The 23,049-nt window shown below is 39.2% G+C and overlaps 2 protein-coding genes across 2 annotated transcripts; both read left to right on the top strand.

The window, feature by feature from the left end:
• Window positions 1–536: 536 nt before the first annotated feature.
• On the top strand, window positions 537–10,177 carry LOC113670730 (uncharacterized). The gene is made up of 11 exons (XM_089197064.1): window positions 537–741; window positions 1,901–1,984; window positions 3,230–3,639; window positions 4,778–4,973; window positions 5,459–5,564; window positions 5,903–6,050; window positions 6,424–6,523; window positions 6,808–6,906; window positions 7,311–7,489; window positions 8,431–8,606; window positions 8,858–10,177. The coding sequence occupies exons 4-11, from the start codon at window positions 4,785–4,787 to the stop codon at window positions 9,223–9,225; spliced, it is 1,365 nt and encodes a 454-aa protein (XP_089053190.1). The 5' UTR covers window positions 537–741; window positions 1,901–1,984; window positions 3,230–3,639; window positions 4,778–4,784; the 3' UTR covers window positions 9,226–10,177.
• A 13-nt stretch (window positions 10,178–10,190) lies between these two features.
• Window positions 10,191–22,727, top strand: LOC113670736 (maltase-glucoamylase). The gene is made up of 24 exons (XM_027186915.2): window positions 10,191–10,713; window positions 11,925–12,113; window positions 12,291–12,436; window positions 12,796–12,967; window positions 13,082–13,178; window positions 13,788–13,900; window positions 14,443–14,568; window positions 14,680–14,811; window positions 15,246–15,353; window positions 15,791–15,853; window positions 16,178–16,291; window positions 16,648–16,732; window positions 16,969–17,086; window positions 17,650–17,783; window positions 17,996–18,030; window positions 18,219–18,335; window positions 18,874–19,022; window positions 19,279–19,363; window positions 19,759–19,815; window positions 20,149–20,273; window positions 20,768–20,856; window positions 21,329–21,378; window positions 21,676–21,837; window positions 22,353–22,727. Exons 1-24 carry the CDS (start codon window positions 10,339–10,341, stop codon window positions 22,509–22,511), a joined length of 3,000 nt encoding a protein of 999 aa, XP_027042716.2. The 5' UTR covers window positions 10,191–10,338; the 3' UTR covers window positions 22,512–22,727.
• Window positions 22,728–23,049: the final 322 nt, after the last annotated feature.

Here is a 23,049-nt window from a genome sequence, read left to right as displayed (position 1 = left end):
CACGCACGGCTAAGTGACTAAGGTAAATCAAGAGGAATACAAATTTGCCTAAATTTCATAGCTATTGCGTGACATATGAACTTTTCAGTCACTAGAAAACATTACCTTCTCATTATAAATGATTACAAAGAAATCATGGGTCAGGGACGCATCTCCACAACTAAAAAACGAGCTGAAGGAGGAGTGAAAAAATCAAAAGTCTTCTCCAGGAGGTGAATATGCCCATGCAAATAATTATAATTATCTCCTGTAGACCCTTTAGAAAGCCGATTAACAACAGTGACTCTAATAATACCTTTGTGTCAATCGGGTCCCTATTGCATGCCCAAAATTAGATACAAATTCTGAGCCAGTTTGGTAACCCATGCGTACTTTGGCCCGTTTCTGTTTACGCTGATCTCAAGATTATTGACACAATTGTATTCCTGATAGATATTGAGGTTTGACATCTTCTGCTGGTGAAATTGAACGCTGTATAAGCTTTCAGTTTCGTTGGCAAAATGCCTAGGCTTTCAGACGGGTGCAAGAAAGGGCAGAGCCTGGGCGTAAACAATATCTCGATCCTTAGTCATTTGACCAAACAGCAAGGTACACACTGAATATAGAAAAGCAAATGGTTGAACACAAAAATAGCGTCGTTTTAAACCGTAACCTCGACAGCTCGTTGGAATATTTAAGCGTCCTCGAACAAATGTTACCAAGTTCTTTTAAGCTCCGTGACTTGTTGTGACTCATCAAACGGTAAGTCTTGTGTCTGCAACTGTCTTCAGTTCACATCTTAGCGCTTAATGTACTGTTTACAGCTACATGTATCTACCTATAGCTCGAATGATAGGCATACTTTGTAGGCACGAGTACCTAACTTACTGCTGGAAAGCGCGATTTTTTATTTCTAATGCAACGAGGATACTTTCGCGGAAGCAACAAATTGTAGCACAGAAATACCATTTCTGAAGACAATCTCGTCGGCCCTCGGAGCGAGTCACAAACTGATGCATGATGGCCCCTCTAAAAAAATAAATAGACAGAAGTATCCTTTTCTCATTAATCTTTATCGGATATGTTATACTGAGATGCATAGCTTCCCATTTTACTGGATTGGATTTCATTTTAAAACCAGCTGCGCCTAGTTGAGCATAGGAAATATCAAATTGTTACTGGTATTTAATTCCAGCCGTGGCTTTTGTACATTGCATTTGAAATTTTTAGCTTATTTGTTGAGGGCAAATATCGTTTCAGACCGGTAGGAGTGAGGTCAACCAAGAGGAACTTTCTTATTTTTTTTTATATTGTTCTTTAGAGTGCTTGAAATAAATAACCAAAATATGCGTGGTCACAAGGGTAACTGCAAAAAATATAATTAAAAAAATATAATTCAAAGTAAAATTTAATCTGAATAAGTAGGATTCAAGGTTCAATTCAAAATAAAAAGTAGGCACCTAATGGGTACACGAGTTTACAGTGCTCTTTGTTTTTACCCTGGGTCTCAAATATCCTTTTACGAGGCTCATTTCTCTACAAGTGGATATTTTAAGTGCCGCTTTTAGTAAAAAAGGTCCTTTAAATACAAGGCAAATCGATCGAGGGTTTATTTTGCAGAGCTAAAGATAATGTAGCTGTAAGCTTTCGAGGGTTATGTCACTCATGAAACCAGTGGTGCGGCCGTGACATGTTACCGACCGGGAAAAAAAGCTACCCGAACTAAGCAAGGCTCAAAGCAAACAGGTCATTGAATATATTAAAGTTCACATGGGAACCAGGTCGTAACTTCTCGGTTACATTAATTCATTAAATCTTTAAACTAGAGTAGCATCAAACCGTGTCAGGTCATTGAATGCTGTGATAAATGTAACAATTGCGCAACTAAAATCAAAACTACCATTTCCTTGATAAAATTTAGCTCGACCCTCAGAAAAGCAGTGGAAGCTTCGACGAAGGGTTAACGTTCGAAAAGTCAGCTTTGAAACTCTTTACGGTGGCCAATGTAAGTTATAATTCAGCTGATAATACTAAATTACCCTGTTATGCTCTCCCACCAACGCAGCGACACAGTTTCTTTAAAAACTTACCCCATTTACTTATTTCTCAGGAAAGCACCATATGCAAACGATGCGAACAAACGCGAAAGTCAAAATGGCTGAGGGCCGTCAAACGCGGAAATGAATTATGGAAGGATAAAATACCGAGGCCACTGAATTGACTTCGCATTTTGAAAATTTTGGTCCACTCACTGAAAGCACATTACCAATTTTAAATTACATTTGCATACTCTGCGCAGTGAATTGTGCTTTTCTCGGCAATTGAAAGGTCGAGGGATCGACTCTAGGCGGTAGCAAGCTTTTTATTTTTATAATTTTTTGCCTTTTATTTTCCTTTTATTTCCTCTTTTTTAAATTTATTACTTAAAAGCATATGTTTTTTCTCTTTTCATCTGAAACGTGACCTAATTTTTCTGAGTAGAATTCGGCATTCGAGAACCCAATTACCAAATTATAGTGTTTGTCTTCCCTTTTCTGCTGTTGAAAAAAGGGGAGGTTTTATTCATTCCAGAATACAGCTCATCGATATTGTTTTTTTTGGCGGTCGATTATTCAAATGCCGGATAAATAGGGTTTAAAAACAAGGCTTATACTGAGACGGCTTGTCGCCCTCGAAAGTTTATTACAAGCGCCTCGTGTGCGCAAGATTTGTTTAAACCTTGGTTGAGACCTTATGCCTACAGTCTTAATTTCAATCGGTTCTTCACCCATCTGTAAAATTTTCTGGTCTCTTTCTAGACGAGAGTTAAACAAATGACTTAAAAAGATTTGAATTTTCGACGGGAATTTGAACAGTAGGCGCGATCTTGTCACTGAGCGACATTGTTAGTGTTGACTTTTATCTGAATCACCGTAAAAAATAATCACCCTGCGCAGCAGAGAAATATATGCACTCATTACCGCAATAAAAATTCAGTAGCTATTTAGTCGTTGCGGGTCCTAGGTGATTGCCTTAGTACGCTTCCACCCTTTCTCAGAGAAATTCTGCCCATCGTGACTTGAGAAATTTCAAATTTATTGTGTCTCTAAAATTAGGAATGAAGATGGTAAAAATATAGAGTTTGCCGTTGAACTACTAGTTCTGTTGCAAATCTGCTTTTCTTAAATTTTATACAACATAATATCCCACATTTTTTTAAGTTCCGTTTTCCTTGTGTCATATTTTTCTTTATCTTCATCTCGTTCCATAGTCCAAGTCCATATGCCACGAGTCCATCCTGTCTATTTGTCACTCAACCAAAACAAAGAGGTGCGGTTCGGTTCAAAACATCTGTGCGTGACATACATCTCTACCCACGAACGAGAGCATCGTCGTAAGAATTCGCAAAGAAATTCTACCTGGTAGACTTCTAGGGAACTGTTACTTGCGAACTTATGGAATTTGGCGTTTTACTTTACTTACGGATCAAAAATTCGTTGGAATATGCACATGCAGTGAGGACTCTATTCAGTTCCACGTGGGAACCTGCACGTTGACGGAGCATAATCTTATTTTTGTAAAGTTTACTCGTGATTGTCTCAGGAATTAACCTTCGATCAAGCGAGAATTTCGGTGATTTTATAAGTGCTGCATTCAAGAACTGGGGTAAACCTTAATCTGGTAAGCTTTTTCTTTTTCGTGTAACAAACCCACGATGTTTCCGACTCTGCACAAAAATGGTTGACAATCTCTTTCTAGTCTTTATGAATGAATTTTTGTTGTTTGATAGTTTGAGTCCTAGCGAATAGGGCGAACCTGCTAGCAGTGGAGAAAACAATCATTCCCAAAGGAAAAATAACCAAAAGTGTCTTGCAATAGCAAGTAATCGTCTGTGTATACACAGAGTGTTAGAAATTTTTAGATAACTAGTATTTTCTAGCTTTGTTTTTCCTCTTATATTGAACTACAGAAACATATCACTAACTTTAGGTGCTAATGGAGGCTAAATCCATATAAGAGAGCTTTTGTGCATCATCAAAACTATTTGCATTTATAATACCAAAACAACCTTTCGATCCTCTCATGCGCTCGCGCATTGTATTAACGACAAAGTTGGCAGACAGTCTGCAATTCAAAAATCTTACAATACGCCTTTTACCAAGAAACGCGCCAACAAAATAATCTTGGCTTCGAAATGTAAGCTTAGTAATTTCTGAGTATAATACAATATTGTCGCTTCACTGTTCAATGCACCCAAAGTACCACAAACAAGAGAAAGCCTAAGTTCAACCTGATCTTTGATTGCAATTGTTAATATTAGCATACAGCATGACGGAGGTCATCTATCATGTGCATGATTTCAGGTGGAACAAAAGATTCAAATAATAATAATGATAATGAATAAATAGCGTAAAGAGTACAAGAGTGTAAGAGATTTCTACTCATAATACTGAAAACAATTCGGTAAATTTCGAAATCTTGCGATAGTAATTTAGGCTCAAAGGAAATAATCCCTCAAGTAATATCGAATGGGACAACAAAACAACAAGGCGAAGAAGGTCTATTGTAAGTGATACGGCAATCGGAAGTAATTTACTCAGTGTTTACTTTCAGCTGTAGTCAACTGTCTTTGGCTGACAAACTACCTTGAGTAAAGCATAGGTAGCTCAAGCCCGCACAATGAGCCTCCGTGAATATGCGAATTGCGCCGTGGGCGAATTTTTAGGATTGTATGAGATTTTTTTTAGTAAAAACAAGTTCAGAATTTTAGGTTGGGAAAGCATTGACGGAAACTTAACTCATTTTACTTTCATCACAGATATTCAATGGCAGAATTGTGTTCCCCATACTGCAGCAGACCGTGTTTCCTGTCAGAAGAAGGTATTAAAAAGGCTCGAGACAAAAACAGCAACAGCATGGAAAGTAAAGGCGCAACTGCATCTCTGTTGACGGTTGAGTTTTTCCAAAGTATCCTTGGAAAAAGAGGAAAACTTGTTTCTTGGTATCCATTTGAGGTAAAGTGATAATGCACATCGTCTGAGAAAGGTGGGAATTACCAGGACGCGAGGTAAAATGGTTGGGGAGAAAGTTGAAGTGTTTTTCTTTGTTTCTCCCCTTGCCACCCTCCATCATCTCTTTATGAAAAAAAAATGCACACTAAAACTACGCGCCATTCGAAGAAAACTTTGACGGATCAAATATTTTACTGCCTCTCAAGTTTAGCGCACGCGCTTGAAGTGCTCGTTGAATGAAGTGCACGGCGCGCAGTAATGAGTAGGAACGTCTTTCGTAGGGAGTATTCATATGCTTATGACTAACTATGCGCACCTCAACCTTTTCACAGATTTGAAGTTTTCCTTTCAGAATTTAGCGATTGGGAAAATAACTGCATAGTAGCTCCCAGATCTTTCAACGGAGCCATCGATATATTTTCCGCCGTAAACGATTATAACAACTTCATTAAATTCTGTATAAACACATGTTTTAATCGCTCACTCAGATCCCTCAGCAAAGCATTGGTCTAACCACAACATGTAAAGCCATAAAAGATGACGATCGAATGATTGGGCACCAAGGATTTGAAATCGCTTACAGAACAAGCTCTGGTGAGCTTCAGCTTTCTTTTTCTTGCTTTGTTAAATTTCAAAAATACTTGACTTTCATTTTTTTAGCTTTACACGTAGGCTTAGAGAGAAAAAAAAGTTGCGCTCAGCTTTTTCTGCGTTCAAACGGTCTTGGAGAAACAGTCTCAAAACTTATATAGATGGACTGAAAAACGATCTCAAATCCCTGCAAAATGCCAAATCGAGCTCGAGTCTTAACCAAGATGAACCGAAACTGTATAGAGTTTAGAAGACCACACAATTCGGTGCTCTAGACTCTATAAGACCGTTTATGTGCTGACAAGATGTATTTTCTTTGTCCTCCACCAACTGAATGGTAGAAGATTCAGCAAGGAAAACATTTCGAGTTGTCGCAAAGTGTAAGCCACTGGCCCTCAAGTTCGTTAACATCTTTGGAAGCTGGATCGAGCAAAAAAGCGGAGAAGTAAGCCAGTATGCTGAGATGTTTCGCCAGGTGTCTTATTTCAGGTAAAAATTTTCCAGAATAGATTAGTTGCAAAGATGTAGGGTCTCCATCTTCATCTATCCCACCTGCGTCTCCAGCTGTATCGGGGCAAAGCAAACAAACAAGGTAAAGTGGAGCCGCAGTGATCAGTTCATGGGGCTCAACGCCCGGTCGAGAGGTCTGGGTTTGAGCACTGAGTGGCGCATTGTGCTGTGTTTGTGGCAACGGACAACGGCACTTTACTTCAACAATTTCTTTCTTGATACATCACCTCTGTAGGTTAGAGCGGGGGAAAATGCTTGACAGAAAATAATCAGACAAGAGAAAACTGCCAGCGATAGAGAGCAATTTGAGTGTTTCTTTTAATATTTGTGTGACCATCAAATTGATTTTTAGGAACTCTGATGTAAGAGAGATTAAAGTCATGAGGACGCAGGACTCAAGGTTCACAGACATTGCACCGAAAGTTTATCACACTGTCTGTGATCCTTCTAAGGTAAGGGCAGTCTGTATTATTCCTTTTCTTTCTCGGAAATCTCCCGGTCGTGAGTTAATCAAAGCGCTATTTTAGCAGCTTGGCAAAGTGTCAAACGTTATGCGAAGTCCTCTTCAAAGAAAGTAGAGTTCAGTGCAGACAAGACAAAACTACACCTTCGTGTTGATAGGGCATTCTAAGGCGAAATTGAACCCTTTTTGCTGCAAGATGTTTACTCGATTCTGTCTGTCTCACCTGCCTACCTCTTTTGCTGCTTACGTACTCATTCTTTTATTGGTTAATAGGAGGTTTTTGTAATAGTTATGGAGGATCTTACTGGTCACGTGACACATTTTAACACCATCAATAACGCGTCAGAGGTCTGGGATCAAGAAGATATTAAGGCAAGTCCCACCGCTCTACGAATCTTTTGTAATTTGATGGAAAGGAGAAAAGAAACTTAAAGCAACAATGCCGCTCAGTGCCACAAGAAGGTGGCAATGATTTTCAGGTCGGGTCTTAGAGCACGAAGGAGACATTTTTCTTGTAATTTCACTTCCGTGATCAGCACGTATGGGAGGTTCTCTTTTCCAAATCCCCATGTTTCTCACAGTGACCGGTCTTCTCAAAGTTTTGCCTGTATAGCGAAGACAAAGTGTTTAAATCAGTCAAGTTCACTTGACACTTCAGCTTTTGTTTAGTAGCCGTATTAACGGGATTTTACTAAATTATCATCATCATCTTCATAGTTGCTGTCATTATTGTTATTATTATTTTAATTACTATTATGACTGGTTCATTTTCAAAGGTTGTTCTGCGAGATATTGCTCGTTTCCATAGCATCCATCTTGGCAACGTAACTAACCTAGAATCTGAGCCCTGGATGTGCTTTTACAGCGGAAGCGTTATGAAGGCGCTCTCAGGTTTTTGGTACGCCCTTTTGCGTCACAACTGCGTGACATTTCCTGATCTGTGGACTACGAAAAGGTGACTAAGCTCTAACATGCCTAATGATATGTTCTCAATTGTGTTGCCCATGCCTTAAATTTAAACGCCTCGTTCTCAAGACGAAGGAAACTAAAGGCGAACTCTGTTATTCTAGGCATCAAACTCACTCAATCAATTACTGCAATACTCGGGTAAGAATTAAACTAAAGAACAATGAGCCATGGAAGAATCATTTCACACTCTTTGTTATAAAAAGAAGTTAACTTAGCCCTTTACACCCTACCATCAGTATGCAAATTCTCCATACTATCTTCTGTACATTGCCTGAGATGCTTAAAAGGAGAATTTGTCCAACAGTCAAGGGCCTCTTTCGTTCGCATTTGTTTCTTTGATCTAAATGTTTGATTCAGGGGTGATACTGTTAAGAAAAATTAGATACTTATCATTGTTAGGAATCAAAGGGTTAAACGCCGTGTTCTTTGAAAAAAAAATTGCGAAAGAATTAAAAAGCAAAATTCTCGCAACAAGCTTGAATGAAATGCTTTAAAAAGGCTGTCACTCGGTAAGTGGCTCCTGATGGATGTATTCTTTTCTCCTTACTGGTTGCATGTGATTCGTGCATTCCCTGGCATTAAGCAACTTTAAACTAGATTGATTACTTGTCTTTTAAATGGGTGGATCAAAGAGTATGGTCTGCTTTTAGATTGAGTGTCGTGAAACCAAAACCAAATCAAAATATCACAAAGAGCCGATGAGAACTCAAAGTTAAAACCAGCAAATTCCTTGGCACGTAAACGCAAGTTATTAAGGGGCGACTGGTTTTAGTCTTGAATCTGATTGGTTGCGAAAGTTTCACGGATTTTCTGGACCAATCACGGAGCAAGGTAAAGCAAAACAAAAGAAATCCCGGATCACTTTTGTACTAACTGAAAAATTGTTTTAATATTATGATGAAAATTGTGTTTTTCTCTTAATGTTAGGACGAATCTTGTCAGAAGTTTCATTGACAACATGGACCGCGTATGGAAAGTAATCGAGTCATTTCCAAGGACTTTAGTTCACTATGATTTTACTCCAAGAAATGTGTGCCTCCGCAAGCAAGAATTTCCAGCGGAAGATAACCACAACCGCTTTTTTATCGCAAACAACAAATTAACCCTTTGCGTACCAAGTGGCCATATATGGCCACTTAAATACAGACCCCATTCGGGCGGCCTGAAAAGAGCACTTTGAGGGGCTGGAAACTAATACTACATTTCAATGTAAATTACATAAAGTCGTTAATTAGTTTTTTCGAGGATTTCTTCCATCGAGCTTGTTTTTGGGCGAATTTTGAGGCTTTTTGTGATTTGGACGTTTTGAACGGGGAGATTTAAATACCACCCCCCTTGGTATACAAAGGGTTAAGTCGAGTGTCCTGTATCTATGACTGGGAAATGGCGACAGTTCATGCACCTCAGCATGACGTGGTTGAGTTCCTTGCATTTGTTCTTCCAGAGAGAGGTGAAATAACAAGTCGTACAGACCTTGTTCGATTTTATCAGGAACAATTGGAAAAGTCAAGCGGAATGACTTTCAACTCGGAACAGTTCATGAACGTTTTTATTGCGGTGTGTTGTGTGTATGCATTGCATCAACTCTCCTTGAAAACCATCACGCACTCAGTTACGCGGTTACCGTACTTTGAGAGAGCAGTCCAATCGCATATGGGATTCCTAGAGGACCTAGAAGAAAGAGGCTGTCTTAAGTTTCTTTATGATAATGAGCTCATTTAAGGACAATCGTTACCTATAATGACATTGAATATCATCAAGCAGCCGTTTGACTTTGAATGACACGATTGTTGAGGAAATACGACTTTCCAGTTGTGAATCGACATATCCGTTCCCGTTTGTTCCGCCAAAGGTTAAAACTCAAACGGCAATGTTTCTTAATTATCCAAAACTCGATAGCCAGCCTCTGTTCAAGTAATTAACCGACGCTCCTCGAGGACGAAGACATTAACTCGAGAGAGCGGCAGACATTGAGCCAAAACTCTTTATGGCGCTTGACTTTACTTGAATCAGTTTCATGTGGCACTTATACCATCAGAGAAATCTAGTTATGCAAATTTGAAAAAGGAAATGCTTTGTAGAGTGTCGCAAAACCAATTATTTGTCGGTGGACTGCAGCCTTAGATATTTACTGTTTAGGAAAACTACTCTAACATGAATTATTAACTATCTTTACGGACTACCCAGTTATCTCTTATCTAAGGCTGGGAAATGTCGAGATGTCGACATTGATACCACTTTAGTTTGACGTGATTCAGTTTCTTGTAGGCGTCTTGTTGCCAGCTGAAATCAGCGATCCGTCAGAATTTGGTTCAGCCCCATCAAAATCAACTGGGAAAAGAAACTCAGAAAATTTTTGATGTCTCTGAGTGCAAGCTACTTTCCATTCATAATGGTGGGATATATATTTTTGGGAGATAGGGAGGAGGTGATGCATGAATCAGTCTTGAGCTCGAAATCCTCCCACCGTGCTGCCACGATTAGTTGATCAGAACACATGATCAAAAAAGTTAAGAAAATGATTTAATAAAAAAAAACTTTTCAGTAACAAGTTTACTTTTCAGCTTCAAGTTATTTTAACTCAGTAATTGGGCAGGATGTTCATATCTGTAGTACTAAATAAAGTTATTTATGTATGTACAAAATAACAATAAATCATGATTACGGAGACAAACAAGGTGCTAAGTGTCTGAATAGGAAAAGTAATCACTGTTTCACATTCCTATCCACAAATAGCAAACGCCACTTTCTGTTACCCCACATCATGGTTAGGACATTCTCTCCCCAGTATTTGTTAATTCGTTCTGAGGAGAGGATGAGCGTGACAACACTTGTATGTGGCGTTATTTGTTTTATTTGCGATGTCACGTCACATTTTCCTCCCCCAGAAACGGCCCGCTTTGGAGACTATGGCGTGACCAATTAACTGACATAATCGACAGCTGGGGGTCAGACAAGGTCTGTTGGTACTCCAAGCACAGCTCTTTATCTCGTGACAGCTTTGAAATAAAAAGACGCTACGGACGGAAATTTGTAATGGCGTCCCGTTACAACCAAACGATGCTTCTTTGCTTAATCGTTGCCGTTGGACTATCGTCGGTTTTCGCACAGCATGTCTTGGACACAGACAAAATCGACTGTTATCCTGAAATTGGAAACCAAACTCTCTGCGAGGCTCGTGGGTGCACATGGGAGGAATCTCTATCAAAGGTAATGATATTTACTCGTTGAAAGAATTACTTCGTTACGGCTGAAAGCGGGGTTCCCTGATCTCAATTTAGCGACTAACAATGACTTAGATGAATTTGGTGGTGACATTCAGTGCTTCGGAGTTAAGCGAGTCAATATGACGAAGAATTTGGTGGGTCGATTCAAGTGATTAGATAATTCAGCATTTCACCCTTTGAACAAGTCACCCCAGTGGCAGTAGTTTTACTGTAACGCCGTTGGACTTGTTTTTGAAACAGAGGGAAACAACATTGAATTGTATTTCCAGAAATCGAACGTGCATAATTTTTGAAAGTTCCAAAAGGTTTGTTTTCCCCTCGAACGCTCTGTGTCTTAGATATGTTCGATGTTAGATATGTATATTAGATACAAGTTTTTTCTAATTTTGCATTACTTGATAACTCGTTCTTCAGTGTCAGGAATATATAAGAAAGCTTGGACTCAATACACTTAGACCAGGTCACTTATCATGATGACCCAACTGAGTATAATGCATGTTAAGAAACCTCTTTGTTTTTAATTAAATTAGGTAACTACTGAAAACCATCACTCACTCAGAAAAAGATGAAATTAAAGAAGTTGTCAGAGTATTGGAATAGAAATAAAGAAGGCTGACAACCTGTCACCTTGTAGGTCAGCTTCAGTTTCCAGAAATCTTGTTTTGTTTTTTTTTTCCATTTGTTTTGTGTTGTTTCCTTTTTTTCGGGTTACTGAGGTCAATACGCCATTCTCACAATAGATCAGATGGAAGTATATGTGGCTTAGGCTCAACTGACAAAGGAATCCACGTGTGGAATCGTTTGTTTGATATCGCCAATCAGCTGCTGACACGTCACTCGCCTCTCGCGCCAGTCTGTCAGGTTGATGAATGAATGGCAAAACGTTCACCATTAAATTCTCAAGGCCGTTTGTCAAACTTTTTTTGTCAGTTAAGGCCTATAGTGTCTACATAATAGAAAATAGTATAAGGTTGCTTCAGATAAGGAACTTCTCTTCTCGTGTTCAACTCTCGAATTCGCGATATCGGGTTGAAAACAAGAAGATACATTCCATGCCTGTGCACACCCATATGTTATTCTCTATTCATATTAGTGAGTTCCACTATGATCATCACAGCCCCTTTGGTATGATTTAAGCTTGAGGGCTCATATCCTTGTTTGACTGAAATAACAAGCCTAACTTCCTTCTTGCAGGGTGTTCCTTGGTGTTTTTTCCCCAAGTCATATTTAGGTGGATATAAGATAGATGGCGAGGTTCGAGAAACCCAGCTAGGATACCGAGCCACCCTTAATAGACGCTCCAACACGACTATCTATGGGAACGACATCGACGAGATTGTCCTTGATGTTGAGTTCCAAACAGACGACCGTGTTAGATTTAAGGTAATGAATGAACTTATCTGATTTCGTTGAGCGTGCGATAAGCTTTGCTCAAATTTCAAGACTTGTAGTGGCTATACATGACTAGCGTGGCAAGAAATTAGCAACCAAATCTCATCCCGGCACTGTGTTTTTTTCTCCAGTGTTAAAATTGACACTGGGCTTTGTTTACTACCATAGCTCTACGACGCCAAGAAAAAAAGATATGAAGTACCAGTCCCTATGCCAAGTGCGACATCAAAGGCTTCTAATGCAAAGTATACTGTTGAGTTCGAGAAGGATCCTTTCTCCCTGAAAATACTGCGAAAAGACAACGATGTCGTCATGTAGGTGACTTCAATATTTTAATTGTTTGGGTTGTTTTCCTGACTTTTTAAATTTTGCTTTTGTTTGTTTTGCCTCTCGAAGAACTGGCAATCGCGAGAAATTACGTGTTGTAAAAAGGAAAAATACGAAGCACAGAGTCGTCTATTAACTTAGAGTTTTGGAGACAAGTGTTGAAGACACGGTAACCATGTGATTAATTGTTGCTTTAGACACTGGATCGAAAGGTCTGAGTGGAAACCCGTCAAAGGGGGAGTAGCATTACTCCTTCATCGCTTCATGACACTTAGACCGGGAGGAGAAACATTTTTGGCTCGTATGCTGACGTTACTTGACTATGTTACTGTCATAACATTTGCAGATGGGACTCGTCTGTGGGCGTGTTTATATTTGAGGACCAGTATATACAGATCTCGAATCAGCCCCCTTCTTTATTTGTGTACGGTTTTGGTGAACAGGAACATAAGTCATTCAAACATAACCTTTCAGCCTGGGAAGTTCTTCCTATCTTCACAAGAGACCAGTTTCCATTTGTGAGTAGCTTTCCATCGATATACCTTATTAAACGTTTGTTTCTTTGAATGATTACGCTAATAATTAACTTTTTTAATCGTAGAAGTTCACTATTTTTTTATTCCTTGTTACAGAGTGGTGGAAATTTATATGGCCACCATCCTTTCTACACTTGTATGGAAACCGATGGCAAAGCTCACGGGGTTTTTCTAATGAATAGCAACGCGATGGGTGAGTAAAAGCGTTCGAGAAAAGAACATCGAATGGAAGGAGTCATGTTAGTATCCTCTACGTATCTTTTTGGGCAAAAGTGCTTCCCTAGGTATCTTTTATATTTGAAGCTACACCCAGTTTTCAACTCTGACTTCTCTGATCAACAGAACATCAAGTTTTCGTACCTCAAACTATACTTTAAAGTAAATTCCCATATGAATGAAATTCAGATTTGCCATATTTTGACATCTAAAGGCATATTGTTATGTAAACGATTATAACAAGAGTGGACATTCAAATGATAGTTTTTTTGTTCCATTCAAAATCGTTAATGTTATTCCTTGTTGAATTTCTTGTTGAGACAACTTTCGTACCTTTAAAATAATTTGTCCTAAATGTCGCCGGGTAAGTACACTCGTTGCGTGCACTTGTTAAGCAGCCTAATTAGTCTAATTATATTATTAAGTTATTTTAGGAGGGGGTTGGGCTGGAGCTTAAACCTAGTGGGGGACTTATGTCCTGTTGTTTTTTGCTCCGGTACTGCTTTGTACAAATGAATAAATAAATAAATAAATAATTCTTTTACAACTGCTTTATGAGTAACACTTGACTGGTATTTCGTTCTAGATGTCACCCTACAGCCAAAACCAGCCATAACATATCGCACAATTGGAGGAATTCTAGATTTCTACATATTTCTTGGTCCTTCTCCCGAGGATGTCATAAAGCAATATACTGAGGTATTAATCGATTATAACAAAAAAGGAAAAAAAAAAAGATAAGTTACATTCTTTTTCCGCTAATCTTCTTGCAAATGATGTTTTTGAGACCATTCTTGTCTGCTTTTGCCAGGCGTTGAAGATGATGGACATAAATCGTCAAAAAGGGGAATTATTCTTATTAGTCTTGATCTTGTTTCCATTGTCTCTCAATCACATGTTGCATTTAGTTCAACCGGTCTTGTTTTTTCACAAAATTTGGCTGTGGCTCATGGGTCAGCTACCAACGCTTTGCTTAGTCATGTCATTTTGGAGTAGTTTTGAATTAAAAGTTTTACTTGTATATGTAATCAGGAATTTCCACGTTTGCGCCCATTTCACGCTCTAGTGGGCAGGTTTGAAGCAAATAAACAGAGGGTACGGCACATTCGAGAGGACAGCTAACCAGAGGCGGTTCAGGGAAGGAAGATCTGGATGAGTCAACCCTGAAAGAAAAATTATCTGCGTTAGTTTATGATCAATTATGGAAAATAGATTTTAATTTGTTTATGCTGATTTCGCAGGCTATAGGTCGTACATTTTTGCCGCCATATTGGTCGCTTGGATTTCAGCTTTCTCGTTGGGGATATAACAAGATTGAGACGGTAAAGAATCTGGTGGAGAACATGACTGAACACGATTTACCTCAGGTGACTTATAGCATTTTATGGTGCAATGATAACATCCTCCATAAAAATTTATTTAGATTCAATATTTATCTGTCATAGACCATGTCTTCTAATCACTTTGATCGATTTTAGGATGTGCAATACGGCGACATCGACTATATGATCCGACAGAAAGACTTTACTTATGATCCAGTCAACTTCAAGGGCTTGCCTCAATTGGTCCGCTCAATCAAGAACGATGGCTTGCGATACATTATTATCCTGGTTAGTAATAGTTTTTTGCCGAGATCATGGTTAGTGGATATAACTTGACAATGGAACCCGGCACAGCTACAAGTGTGTGCTTTGGTCTTACAGCCAATAACGTCCGGTAAAACTGACTAATAAGTTGACACGAGTCGGATAACACTCGACTGACAACAACGCAAAGGCTGTCAAAACGTCAGACACTTTTACGGACAACAGTCCTGCTCAAGACTTCTTTTACCTTCACGATCAAAATAGACGATCAGAAGTGTTTCCTTTTGTTCTACAACGTGAAGCTGGTAAAAGTATCAGCAAAGATGACATTCAAAAGGGCGTCGGCTCCTGTGTTCACTTTAAATTTTCTCTAAATGACAAACGTCTCCACATTTAAAAAGTCAGAACAGGCGTGGTTTGGTATCAAACTTTAAACTCAGTCATAACATTATCACCAGGATCCAGCTATTGGAGCCAATGACACCGACTATCCTCCTTACGACCTGGGAAACGAACTGGATGTGTTCATCAAAGATGGCGATTCTGGAAAAAACCTGTACGGGAAGGCAAGTAACTCTTTAAGGATCGATTCAGAGAATTGCTCTGTGTCCGGCTGGTTAAGTGGCTCACAATACGATGAAATAAATAATATTTTGACCTGTCAATGATAACAAGTAACGAGGTGATCCTCAAAGGTGAACTCGCTGTTAAAAGAACGCAAACATGTCTTTAGGGAAAGCCATCTCTACAACATCAAGAACACTAGGTCTAGTAGAATTATCAAATTGCTGAATATTCCGTATTTCTCCTATTGTTTCCACCAAAGCCATTCTTAAGATGAACGTACTAGGAACCATGTATATCTGTTTCTTGGCAAGTAATAGAAGGCTGAGATTTTTAATTCGAACTTTCCCCTTAGTGGAGGAGACAGATGAGGACAAGTGAAGGAGTAGGATGCCTTTGTTTCTCGAGTACATACCTCATTTGACTAATTTTTTTTCAGGTTTGGCCGACGTTTGAAAACATCACAATGAATGACAGCTTGTCTTGGGACGAAAAAACAAGGGTTGGTAGCTTTGATCAACTTCATTTTTTCGTACACGTTTGCTGGAGAGTGGGCAGAGTGGGCAGCATTAAGCGTATCCCTTTCTTTGATTGACTGAATTTATCTTGCTCGCCAGGGCCGATTATTTGCCGCTTTTGTCTGGTCAAAAATTTGCTAGAAGCTTCTTATTTTAAATTTTAACCTCGTTTCCGGTTACAGATACATGCTTGGGCATATGGGGCTATGTACTTAAGAGTATAATATATAATGTGCTACTTTCATGATTTTAGCTTCTCATAAGGGCACTTTCCCACACGACTGATTTGCTTTTGCTATTTCCTTTAGCTGTACAGACAATTTGCTGCGTTTCCGGACTATTTTCATCCAAACATCAGCATATACTGGAAGGATCTCATAAAAGACTTTCATAAAATCATTGAATTTGACGGATTGTGGATTGTGAGTGTACCAATTAAATTACTGAACTGATCTTTAATGACCTGCTGATGTTTTCATTCAAGGTCTCCACAGTAAGAGAAAACGAATCAACTCAAATTGAAACACAAGTATTCCAGCCTTAACGTATTTTCTTGATTGATGCTTCACCAGTGTATGACTATTGCATCTTCACCGTTGAAACTGTGTGATTATGACACATTTAAGGGATAAATTTAACTCAGTTGGAAATTCGACACACGAACCACTTGCCATCTCCAATAAAATCAGTAGTGGAATAGTGTGTTAGGCATCAAATTAAACAATGGTGCTTCGTTGTATACTCCAAGTATTACCACTTTGATTTTGCCTCTTTTTAGGATATGAATGAGCCGGCAAACTTTGTTGCTGGAAGAGTGGGTGGATGCAGCAAAAACAAGTGGGACTATCCTCCTTACAAACCAAGTGAGTAAGCGTGCCATAGAGGCACCAGTTGCTTCTACCTACAGCAATGAGACGATAAAACCCATCAATATTTATCAGTCCGGGCTTGTTGATGCATTACTTGGCAAAATAATTTAAGTTTACTCTTTCCTTTTTCTTCCTGCACCACCTTGGCTTTTAAAGAAAATTCTCTTTCTATTTTTATCATCGTTTAAACCAAACATTTATTCAGATGACAATGCTTCTTTGTGCTTTAGGGATTATGGGAAACATCATGGCGGACAAGACTGTGTGCATGAACGCAAAACAATACAATGATTTACATTATAATGTCCACAGCTTGTATGGATGGAGTCAGACATTGGTTACCCTGGCGTAAGTGGACATATACTAGAAATGGATTCGGCATCAGAATAGTCACAGTTTCACTTTGGCACGATTGTTGATGAGATATCAGAGATTGTTTGACTGATTATCTTTCTTCAGATCAGTTTTGCGATTTGGAGCGTAAAAAACAAGACTGTACCAACACCCAGCGGAATATCCTGTTACTTTGTTACTCTTCCGTTAGCCAGTGATGCTGGTTGATTGTAGTCCTGTTGCAAAGCTGCATCCATTTCGCCCTTTAATGACCCCTAAACCACTTTCAGTATTACTGGTTAAAGCTCACAAAGTCGCTGCTACATTAGAGCATAAATCGCTCTAAAAAAATTAAGAGACTATTCACAATTCCATTTCTGTCTCCAAATGCTATCCGCAGTGGGAATGTTCTTGAAAATGTGCTGGCCGCGTGTCACTTACGAAGCATATTGATAGAGCATTGGAGCGCTTAGTTTCCAGGTCTGGGGCTAAATTCCTCGTGGTGTCTCAATTATTTCTTATAGCCTCATGCGCATAACAAGACGAATGACATGTTCTTCAACGTTTCCTTTTTTTAGTGCGGCGAGGGAAAGCACAGGAAAACGAAGTATCGTGATCTCGAGATCAACTTTCGCCAGCAGTGGAAAATATGCCGGGCATTGGCTTGGAGACAACAAGGCATCATGGGACCAGCTTCATACATCGATTATTGGTAAAACAAAGCGGTACATTAATGGATACTCACAGTATAACTTAGCTTTTTTTCTACCATGACCTAATTTCCTAAATGAAGAATCTCAACAAATAAAGAAGAATTCACATATCCTTTTGCGGCGAAAAAGGTTTTGGTTTTCTAGAATTTTACCTCGCGTTCTCTGACCTGATGTTGCTGCTAACGTTTTTGTCGTGTTATTTATGTTTTAGGAATGTTAGAATTCAACCTGTTCGGTATTCCTTATGTGAGTAGCTACCAATATTATTTTAATTCTCAGTGTGAATATTGCATAGACTGACCCTCTTTCAAGACAGTGACGAACTGCCCTTCGCGAAATTTATTGGATTTTTTGGATTTGGAAATCCCTCTCCCTCTTTCCTTTCATTTCAAAAGGATTCATAATTTGTTAAACATAAATGTTTATTTTCCAAGGTTGGGGCAGATGTTTGCGGGTTCTTTGATCACCCGACAAGTGAGATGTGTCTTCGCTGGACTCAACTGGGAGCCTTTTACCCTTTCTTCAGAAACCACAATGGCTATGGAAACAAGGTAGCAATTTTTTGGAAATAGGAAAATTTCATCGTCTTTGTCTCCCTTTGTTTCCGATTTCTATTGGAAACAATAATTTGCTTATATTTTGACAAACAAATGTGTTTCCGAGTCGCTTGAATGGATAGCCATACATAATTTCCAACCAAGTAGTAGTTAATTTGGAGTCACTTCGAGTGGTGCAACGTAACAGAAATGAAAGACATATTATTATGGTGTCTGTGGCCTCAACGCTATATTTAACAGATAATTTTGATTAATCACCATATAGAGTCAGAGTGAGTGACGAAGGTGTAACGCTCAAAACGTCGGCTTTAGAACCTCTTTTCGGTTACCAGTTTACATTTTGAACTCAGGTGATACTGAAACTCTCGCCGAGCCAGCACCACAGTTTCTTCAGAAACTTAGTACCCCCCATATTTTGAAAACCAATTATTCGTAGTTTGGATAATATGAATAAAAAAAATATGAGAATTCTAATTGTGTGTAAGATTAAAGAAGCTGGTTAATAAAATCTTGTTTTTTTCCCCATCATCAGGCTCAAGATCCAACAGCATTTGGTGAAGAATTCGCAAGAAACGCTCGTATAGTTCTCCGCACACGTTACAAATTATTGCCGTTCTTGTATACACTGTTCTATGAAGCGCACATGGACGGCTCCACTGTAGTGCGGCCTGTTATGCACGAGTACGTAATAACAGCAGCTAGTGCCCGTTCGAATCCTAACCCAAACAATTCAAACGTCGAAACCTACCGCAGAAGAAATAAGGAATTTGAGAGAATCATCCCTCCCTTCGAGCCTGAAGCACTCCTGGGCCACCCTTCCCTCACCTCACCCCCTTCCCCCTTCCCCCTTCCCCCTTCCCCCTTCCCCCTTCCCCCTTCCCCACTCCCTTCACTGCCATGCCCCTGTATAAACTATACGTGCGGTTTTATTTAATAGGTTCGCAGGAGACAAAGAAACTTGGGGAATTGACCGACAATTTTTGTGGGGACCATCGCTACTTATATCACCTGTTTTAGATGAGGTAAGAGTTTGTATGTATTCATTTAAGGAGAAGTAAAGAATGTAGAAAATAGAGCATTCAAAGATAAATTGAAGAATCTTAATCTATTCTTAGAGATAATAAGTAATTGGTGCTCACACTTTTGGGCCTGCGTTTGTTACAAAAATCTCATGACTCCATTTATCCCTATTACATTCACATTTTCCTAGCTATAACTTGGAAGCAGCTTTTAGCGATGTGTTTTTTTTCCTGTTTCGTGAGACCCATGTTGTAGAAAGATTATACGTTCTTTTGAAACGAATGAGTCGTTTTTTAAAGCGCAATTAGATATATGTATGTTAAATTCGCTCTCCTCACTTTACTTAAGTCCTTAAATCAAATTTTTTCAACAGTGTCGAATATCATAATTCTTTTAGGGTAGGACCGCAGTTAATGCATATTTTCCTGACGATCGATGGTATGACTACCACACAGTATGTATGTTTCATTTTATTTTTGTTTTTCGAACCCTTCATTGAAGATCTCTTTACAGATGGCACCAAAATGATGTTGGAGAACGAACTATGGAAAAAAGATTACAAAGACATTATGGCGCCTTCTATGTTTCTATTTTGAAATTTTTTCATAACTTTTATTGTGTATATACTAATAAGCTTAAAAGATACTCTTAGTCGATTGCCTACAGCATCAAACTGCGTTAGTTATTTTTATGAATAACAATTCTATATGTGCCGTCAGCTGCCCTCCCCTTACTCATCTCTGTTCTCCCATGCAGTAATGGTTGTCTGACAAGGGTCTGATTTCAGGGCAAGGAGATGAGTAGCCGTAAAAGTCACTTGACTTTAGATGCCCCACTTGATCACATTCCTCTTCATGTTCGAGGCGGCCACATTATCCCAACCCAGGAACCAGCCATTAACACGGCTTTAAGGTATTTCACTTCGACTTCTGCGCTAACCTCCAATCAAACCCTAACCACCTCAAGTAAAGGGCAAAAATGTCGCTTCTGACATCTCGGAACCCTGTCAGAAAAGGATTACGTTTTCAAATAAAGAGTGCCTTCATTTTCCTCTGTATAAGCAGTTAGCAGTCTATCGAAGCTGTACATCATACACAGCGTTTTATCAAGGGATAATGAACAATTTATGATCTTTTGGTTTAATGATATTGCATAAAAAGGTTTCCGGAACATAAATTGGCTTGGAGAATTTCCATCCTTCCGTGAGGTTATTTGAACATAATAATACGTGCTGCAAGTTTCCTCTGACGTTTTGATATGTTGTTCAGTGAGAAGAAAGAGCACTCGTGAAACTCGACGAACGTTTGATTAGTGCTCGAGTGCCGCCTCATTCCAGCGCTATCTAGAGCCATGGCACTTATTTTTGTTTTTGTACCCGTAGTAATATAGCTTCACTATTGTTTCAGTCGTCAAAACCCATTGGGCCTGATTGTAGCGTTGGGAGACGATGGAAAAGCTACAGGACAGCTCTTCTGGGACGATGGAGAAGCCATCGGTTAGTAAGCAACTGGGCTAGTATTTCCGGGAAAGTTGCCCTGCCGCTAATTTAGTATTTGGTAAAAGTTACAGACGACTTCTACTTTCAAGCCCTTTGGTGTAGTTTAAAATACTCCATCTAAAGGAGTCCATCAGTTTTATTGGTGTGACTTAGATATGGATTTATGATTTACTGAACTATGTTCGGTACAGAAGAACTATAACTTTACGATCGAGATAGAGCAATTTTGGACTGGGTGTCGAATGCAATCCAGACCTATATTGGTTTAAATTTACTTGGCTTTTGGATAGGTTCAGAAACTCACGCCGTCCGATCCTCTCAACCAATAAGACGCCAAAGTAAAACCGATCGCGTCTTTGTGCCGATTGGCTGTTGCAGTTACTTTGATTTTAGTTTTACGAAAACCATGCGTAAAGTAATCTTTCTTTGAAGGCAATCTGTAGTTAACACGATCGCTCTTTTTTGTTAGACACCGTGAAAAATAATCAATACCTGCTGATAAAGTTCTCAGGCCAAGAGGTAAGTGCATCACTGAACTGGCTCCAGCTGAAGATTTGTTTCCCGCCCTTTGTTGAAAAATTAACCAGGCATTTGCTTTCTTCTTAACCGAATCGCCAAATTGAAGATTTGGTGGTTTTCAAGTTTATTCAGTAAAAAAAAGGTTCGTCCGAGTAATATAATTTACCTTTAGACTTGAAAATATAATCAGAGGCACTTTAATTGTTTGTAACACTAGTACTCAAGTTCATGAGCAAATATGGAATAATAATGAAGATACTAACTGTTTTAATGTTCAGCTTTCTTTTGCCATGTTAGTCTGGGATAAAATTCTCTGTTGAGAAGAATGGTTTCGCCGCACCAGACCTTCCTAAATGGGGCTCAGTAGATGTGTACGGACTCTCTTCGGGTATTTTTGTCTCACTCAGCGTCAACGGGAGGGGCATGTCAGAGAAAGCAACCTACGACAATAACAAAAAGGTAAATCATCGGCAACCCCCTCTAAGGGACACACTCGCTAGGTAGCCGTCCGCTTCTCTCTGACCAATGGTTTTGTTTTCTCAGGTAAAGTTCACTAGGGAAGGTGGCGAAAAAAGGGTGAAATTAACCTTGAAAATAACAAAACGTCAGGGTTGATCGTCGAATATTTTAAAGGAGTTTTAAAAGTAATCTGGCTATGCGCTGCATGTCCATCCTTTAGGTGTTAAGAACACAATTGTTCATGTTTGAGCTGTGTAACACCTTTTAGAATTTCAATCTGGCAAAGATACTATTAGAATAATTTAGGGTTGAATCATTGATACCCTTTGGAGAGGGGAATGATCTGCGTAATTGTCTACGGAGTCAGATTGAGAATACACATGTTCCCTCGTCACTCTTTCAGGAGTTTGCCATTTCTTCAGCTAAAAAACCTCTGTTCAACAGTTCTTGCAATAAAATCTGACAGAAAACATAGAGCAAGTATTGATTCTCTCCGTTTTTTCGTTTCATGGTAGGTCTTGAAAATCACTGGTCTGTCACTCGACATCAATATGGATCATTTCATTGAATGGGAATTCGAGCCTAACCCTAAAGCAGCTGTAAGCAAAATTCAGCCCCGTATAACTGCAGTAGTTATTTTTTTGTTGGCTGCGGTTATAAGCTGCAATTATTGAACAGACGTTCATGATGCTCTGAGCTGGTCCATTAAGTACATTGTGTAGCCACACAGAATTTGATCCCAAGTGCCTCTGGATAGTTCCTATATCCTAAATAGAAACTGCATGAGACTGCATGCGTGACAACTAAGTTGGTTAATTTACTGCGGAGTGATACATGTCATACATTTATATTGTGTAACGATCGGTCAAATAGAAAAACAAGCTGGTAAAGTGTGTGCGTGTTGTGTTCTGTTTCTGTCGATTTTTTAGCCGCATGGCATTAATGCAGCGCTCGTTCAGAATTAATCGCTCCTCTGGTTTTTTAACGTCACCTCTGCTCGGGCGTATTTCAAGGTTAGTAAAATGAAGTGCGATTACTAATCCTAGAGAAACTCATCAAACTGTCTCAATGATTCAAGGGGAATTTGAGGGACTTGGGCGCTTAGCACTGTCAGTTGCATTTTTAGCGATTCCAGTTGGTCACAAGTTGAAACAGCTGATAGAAACTTTTTTTAAGAGTCAACCCCCCCCTTCCCCTCAAAACAACAACAAC

This window comes from Pocillopora damicornis, chromosome 2 (genome assembly GCF_964200805.1).
Source record: "Pocillopora damicornis chromosome 2, jaPocDami1.2, whole genome shotgun sequence".
Classification (NCBI taxonomy): domain Eukaryota; kingdom Metazoa; phylum Cnidaria; class Anthozoa; order Scleractinia; family Pocilloporidae; genus Pocillopora; species Pocillopora damicornis.
Note: the sequence above shows the minus strand (reverse complement) of the source record. Positions and strands in the feature narration are given on the sequence as shown.

Bases quoted from the DNA above. Each gene is read 5' to 3' on its own strand.
- LOC113670730 (XM_089197064.1), top strand. From the start codon at position 4,785: ATGGCAGAATTGTGTTCCCCATACTGCAGCAGACCGTGTTTCCTGTCA. The intron at 4,974-5,458 runs GTAAAGTGATAA...TCGCTCACTCAG, and splicing joins TTTCTTGGTATCCATTTGAG to ATCCCTCAGCAAAGCATTGG. The intron at 8,607-8,857 runs CCCTTTGCGTAC...ACAAAGGGTTAA, and splicing joins TATCGCAAACAACAAATTAA to GTCGAGTGTCCTGTATCTAT.
- LOC113670736 (XM_027186915.2), top strand. From the start codon at position 10,339: ATGTGGCGTTATTTGTTTTATTTGCGATGTCACGTCACATTTTCCTCC. The intron at 10,714-11,924 runs GTAATGATATTT...TCCTTCTTGCAG, and splicing joins GGGAGGAATCTCTATCAAAG to GGTGTTCCTTGGTGTTTTTT. The intron at 21,379-21,675 runs GTAAGTGCATCA...TTGCCATGTTAG, and splicing joins TAAAGTTCTCAGGCCAAGAG to TCTGGGATAAAATTCTCTGT.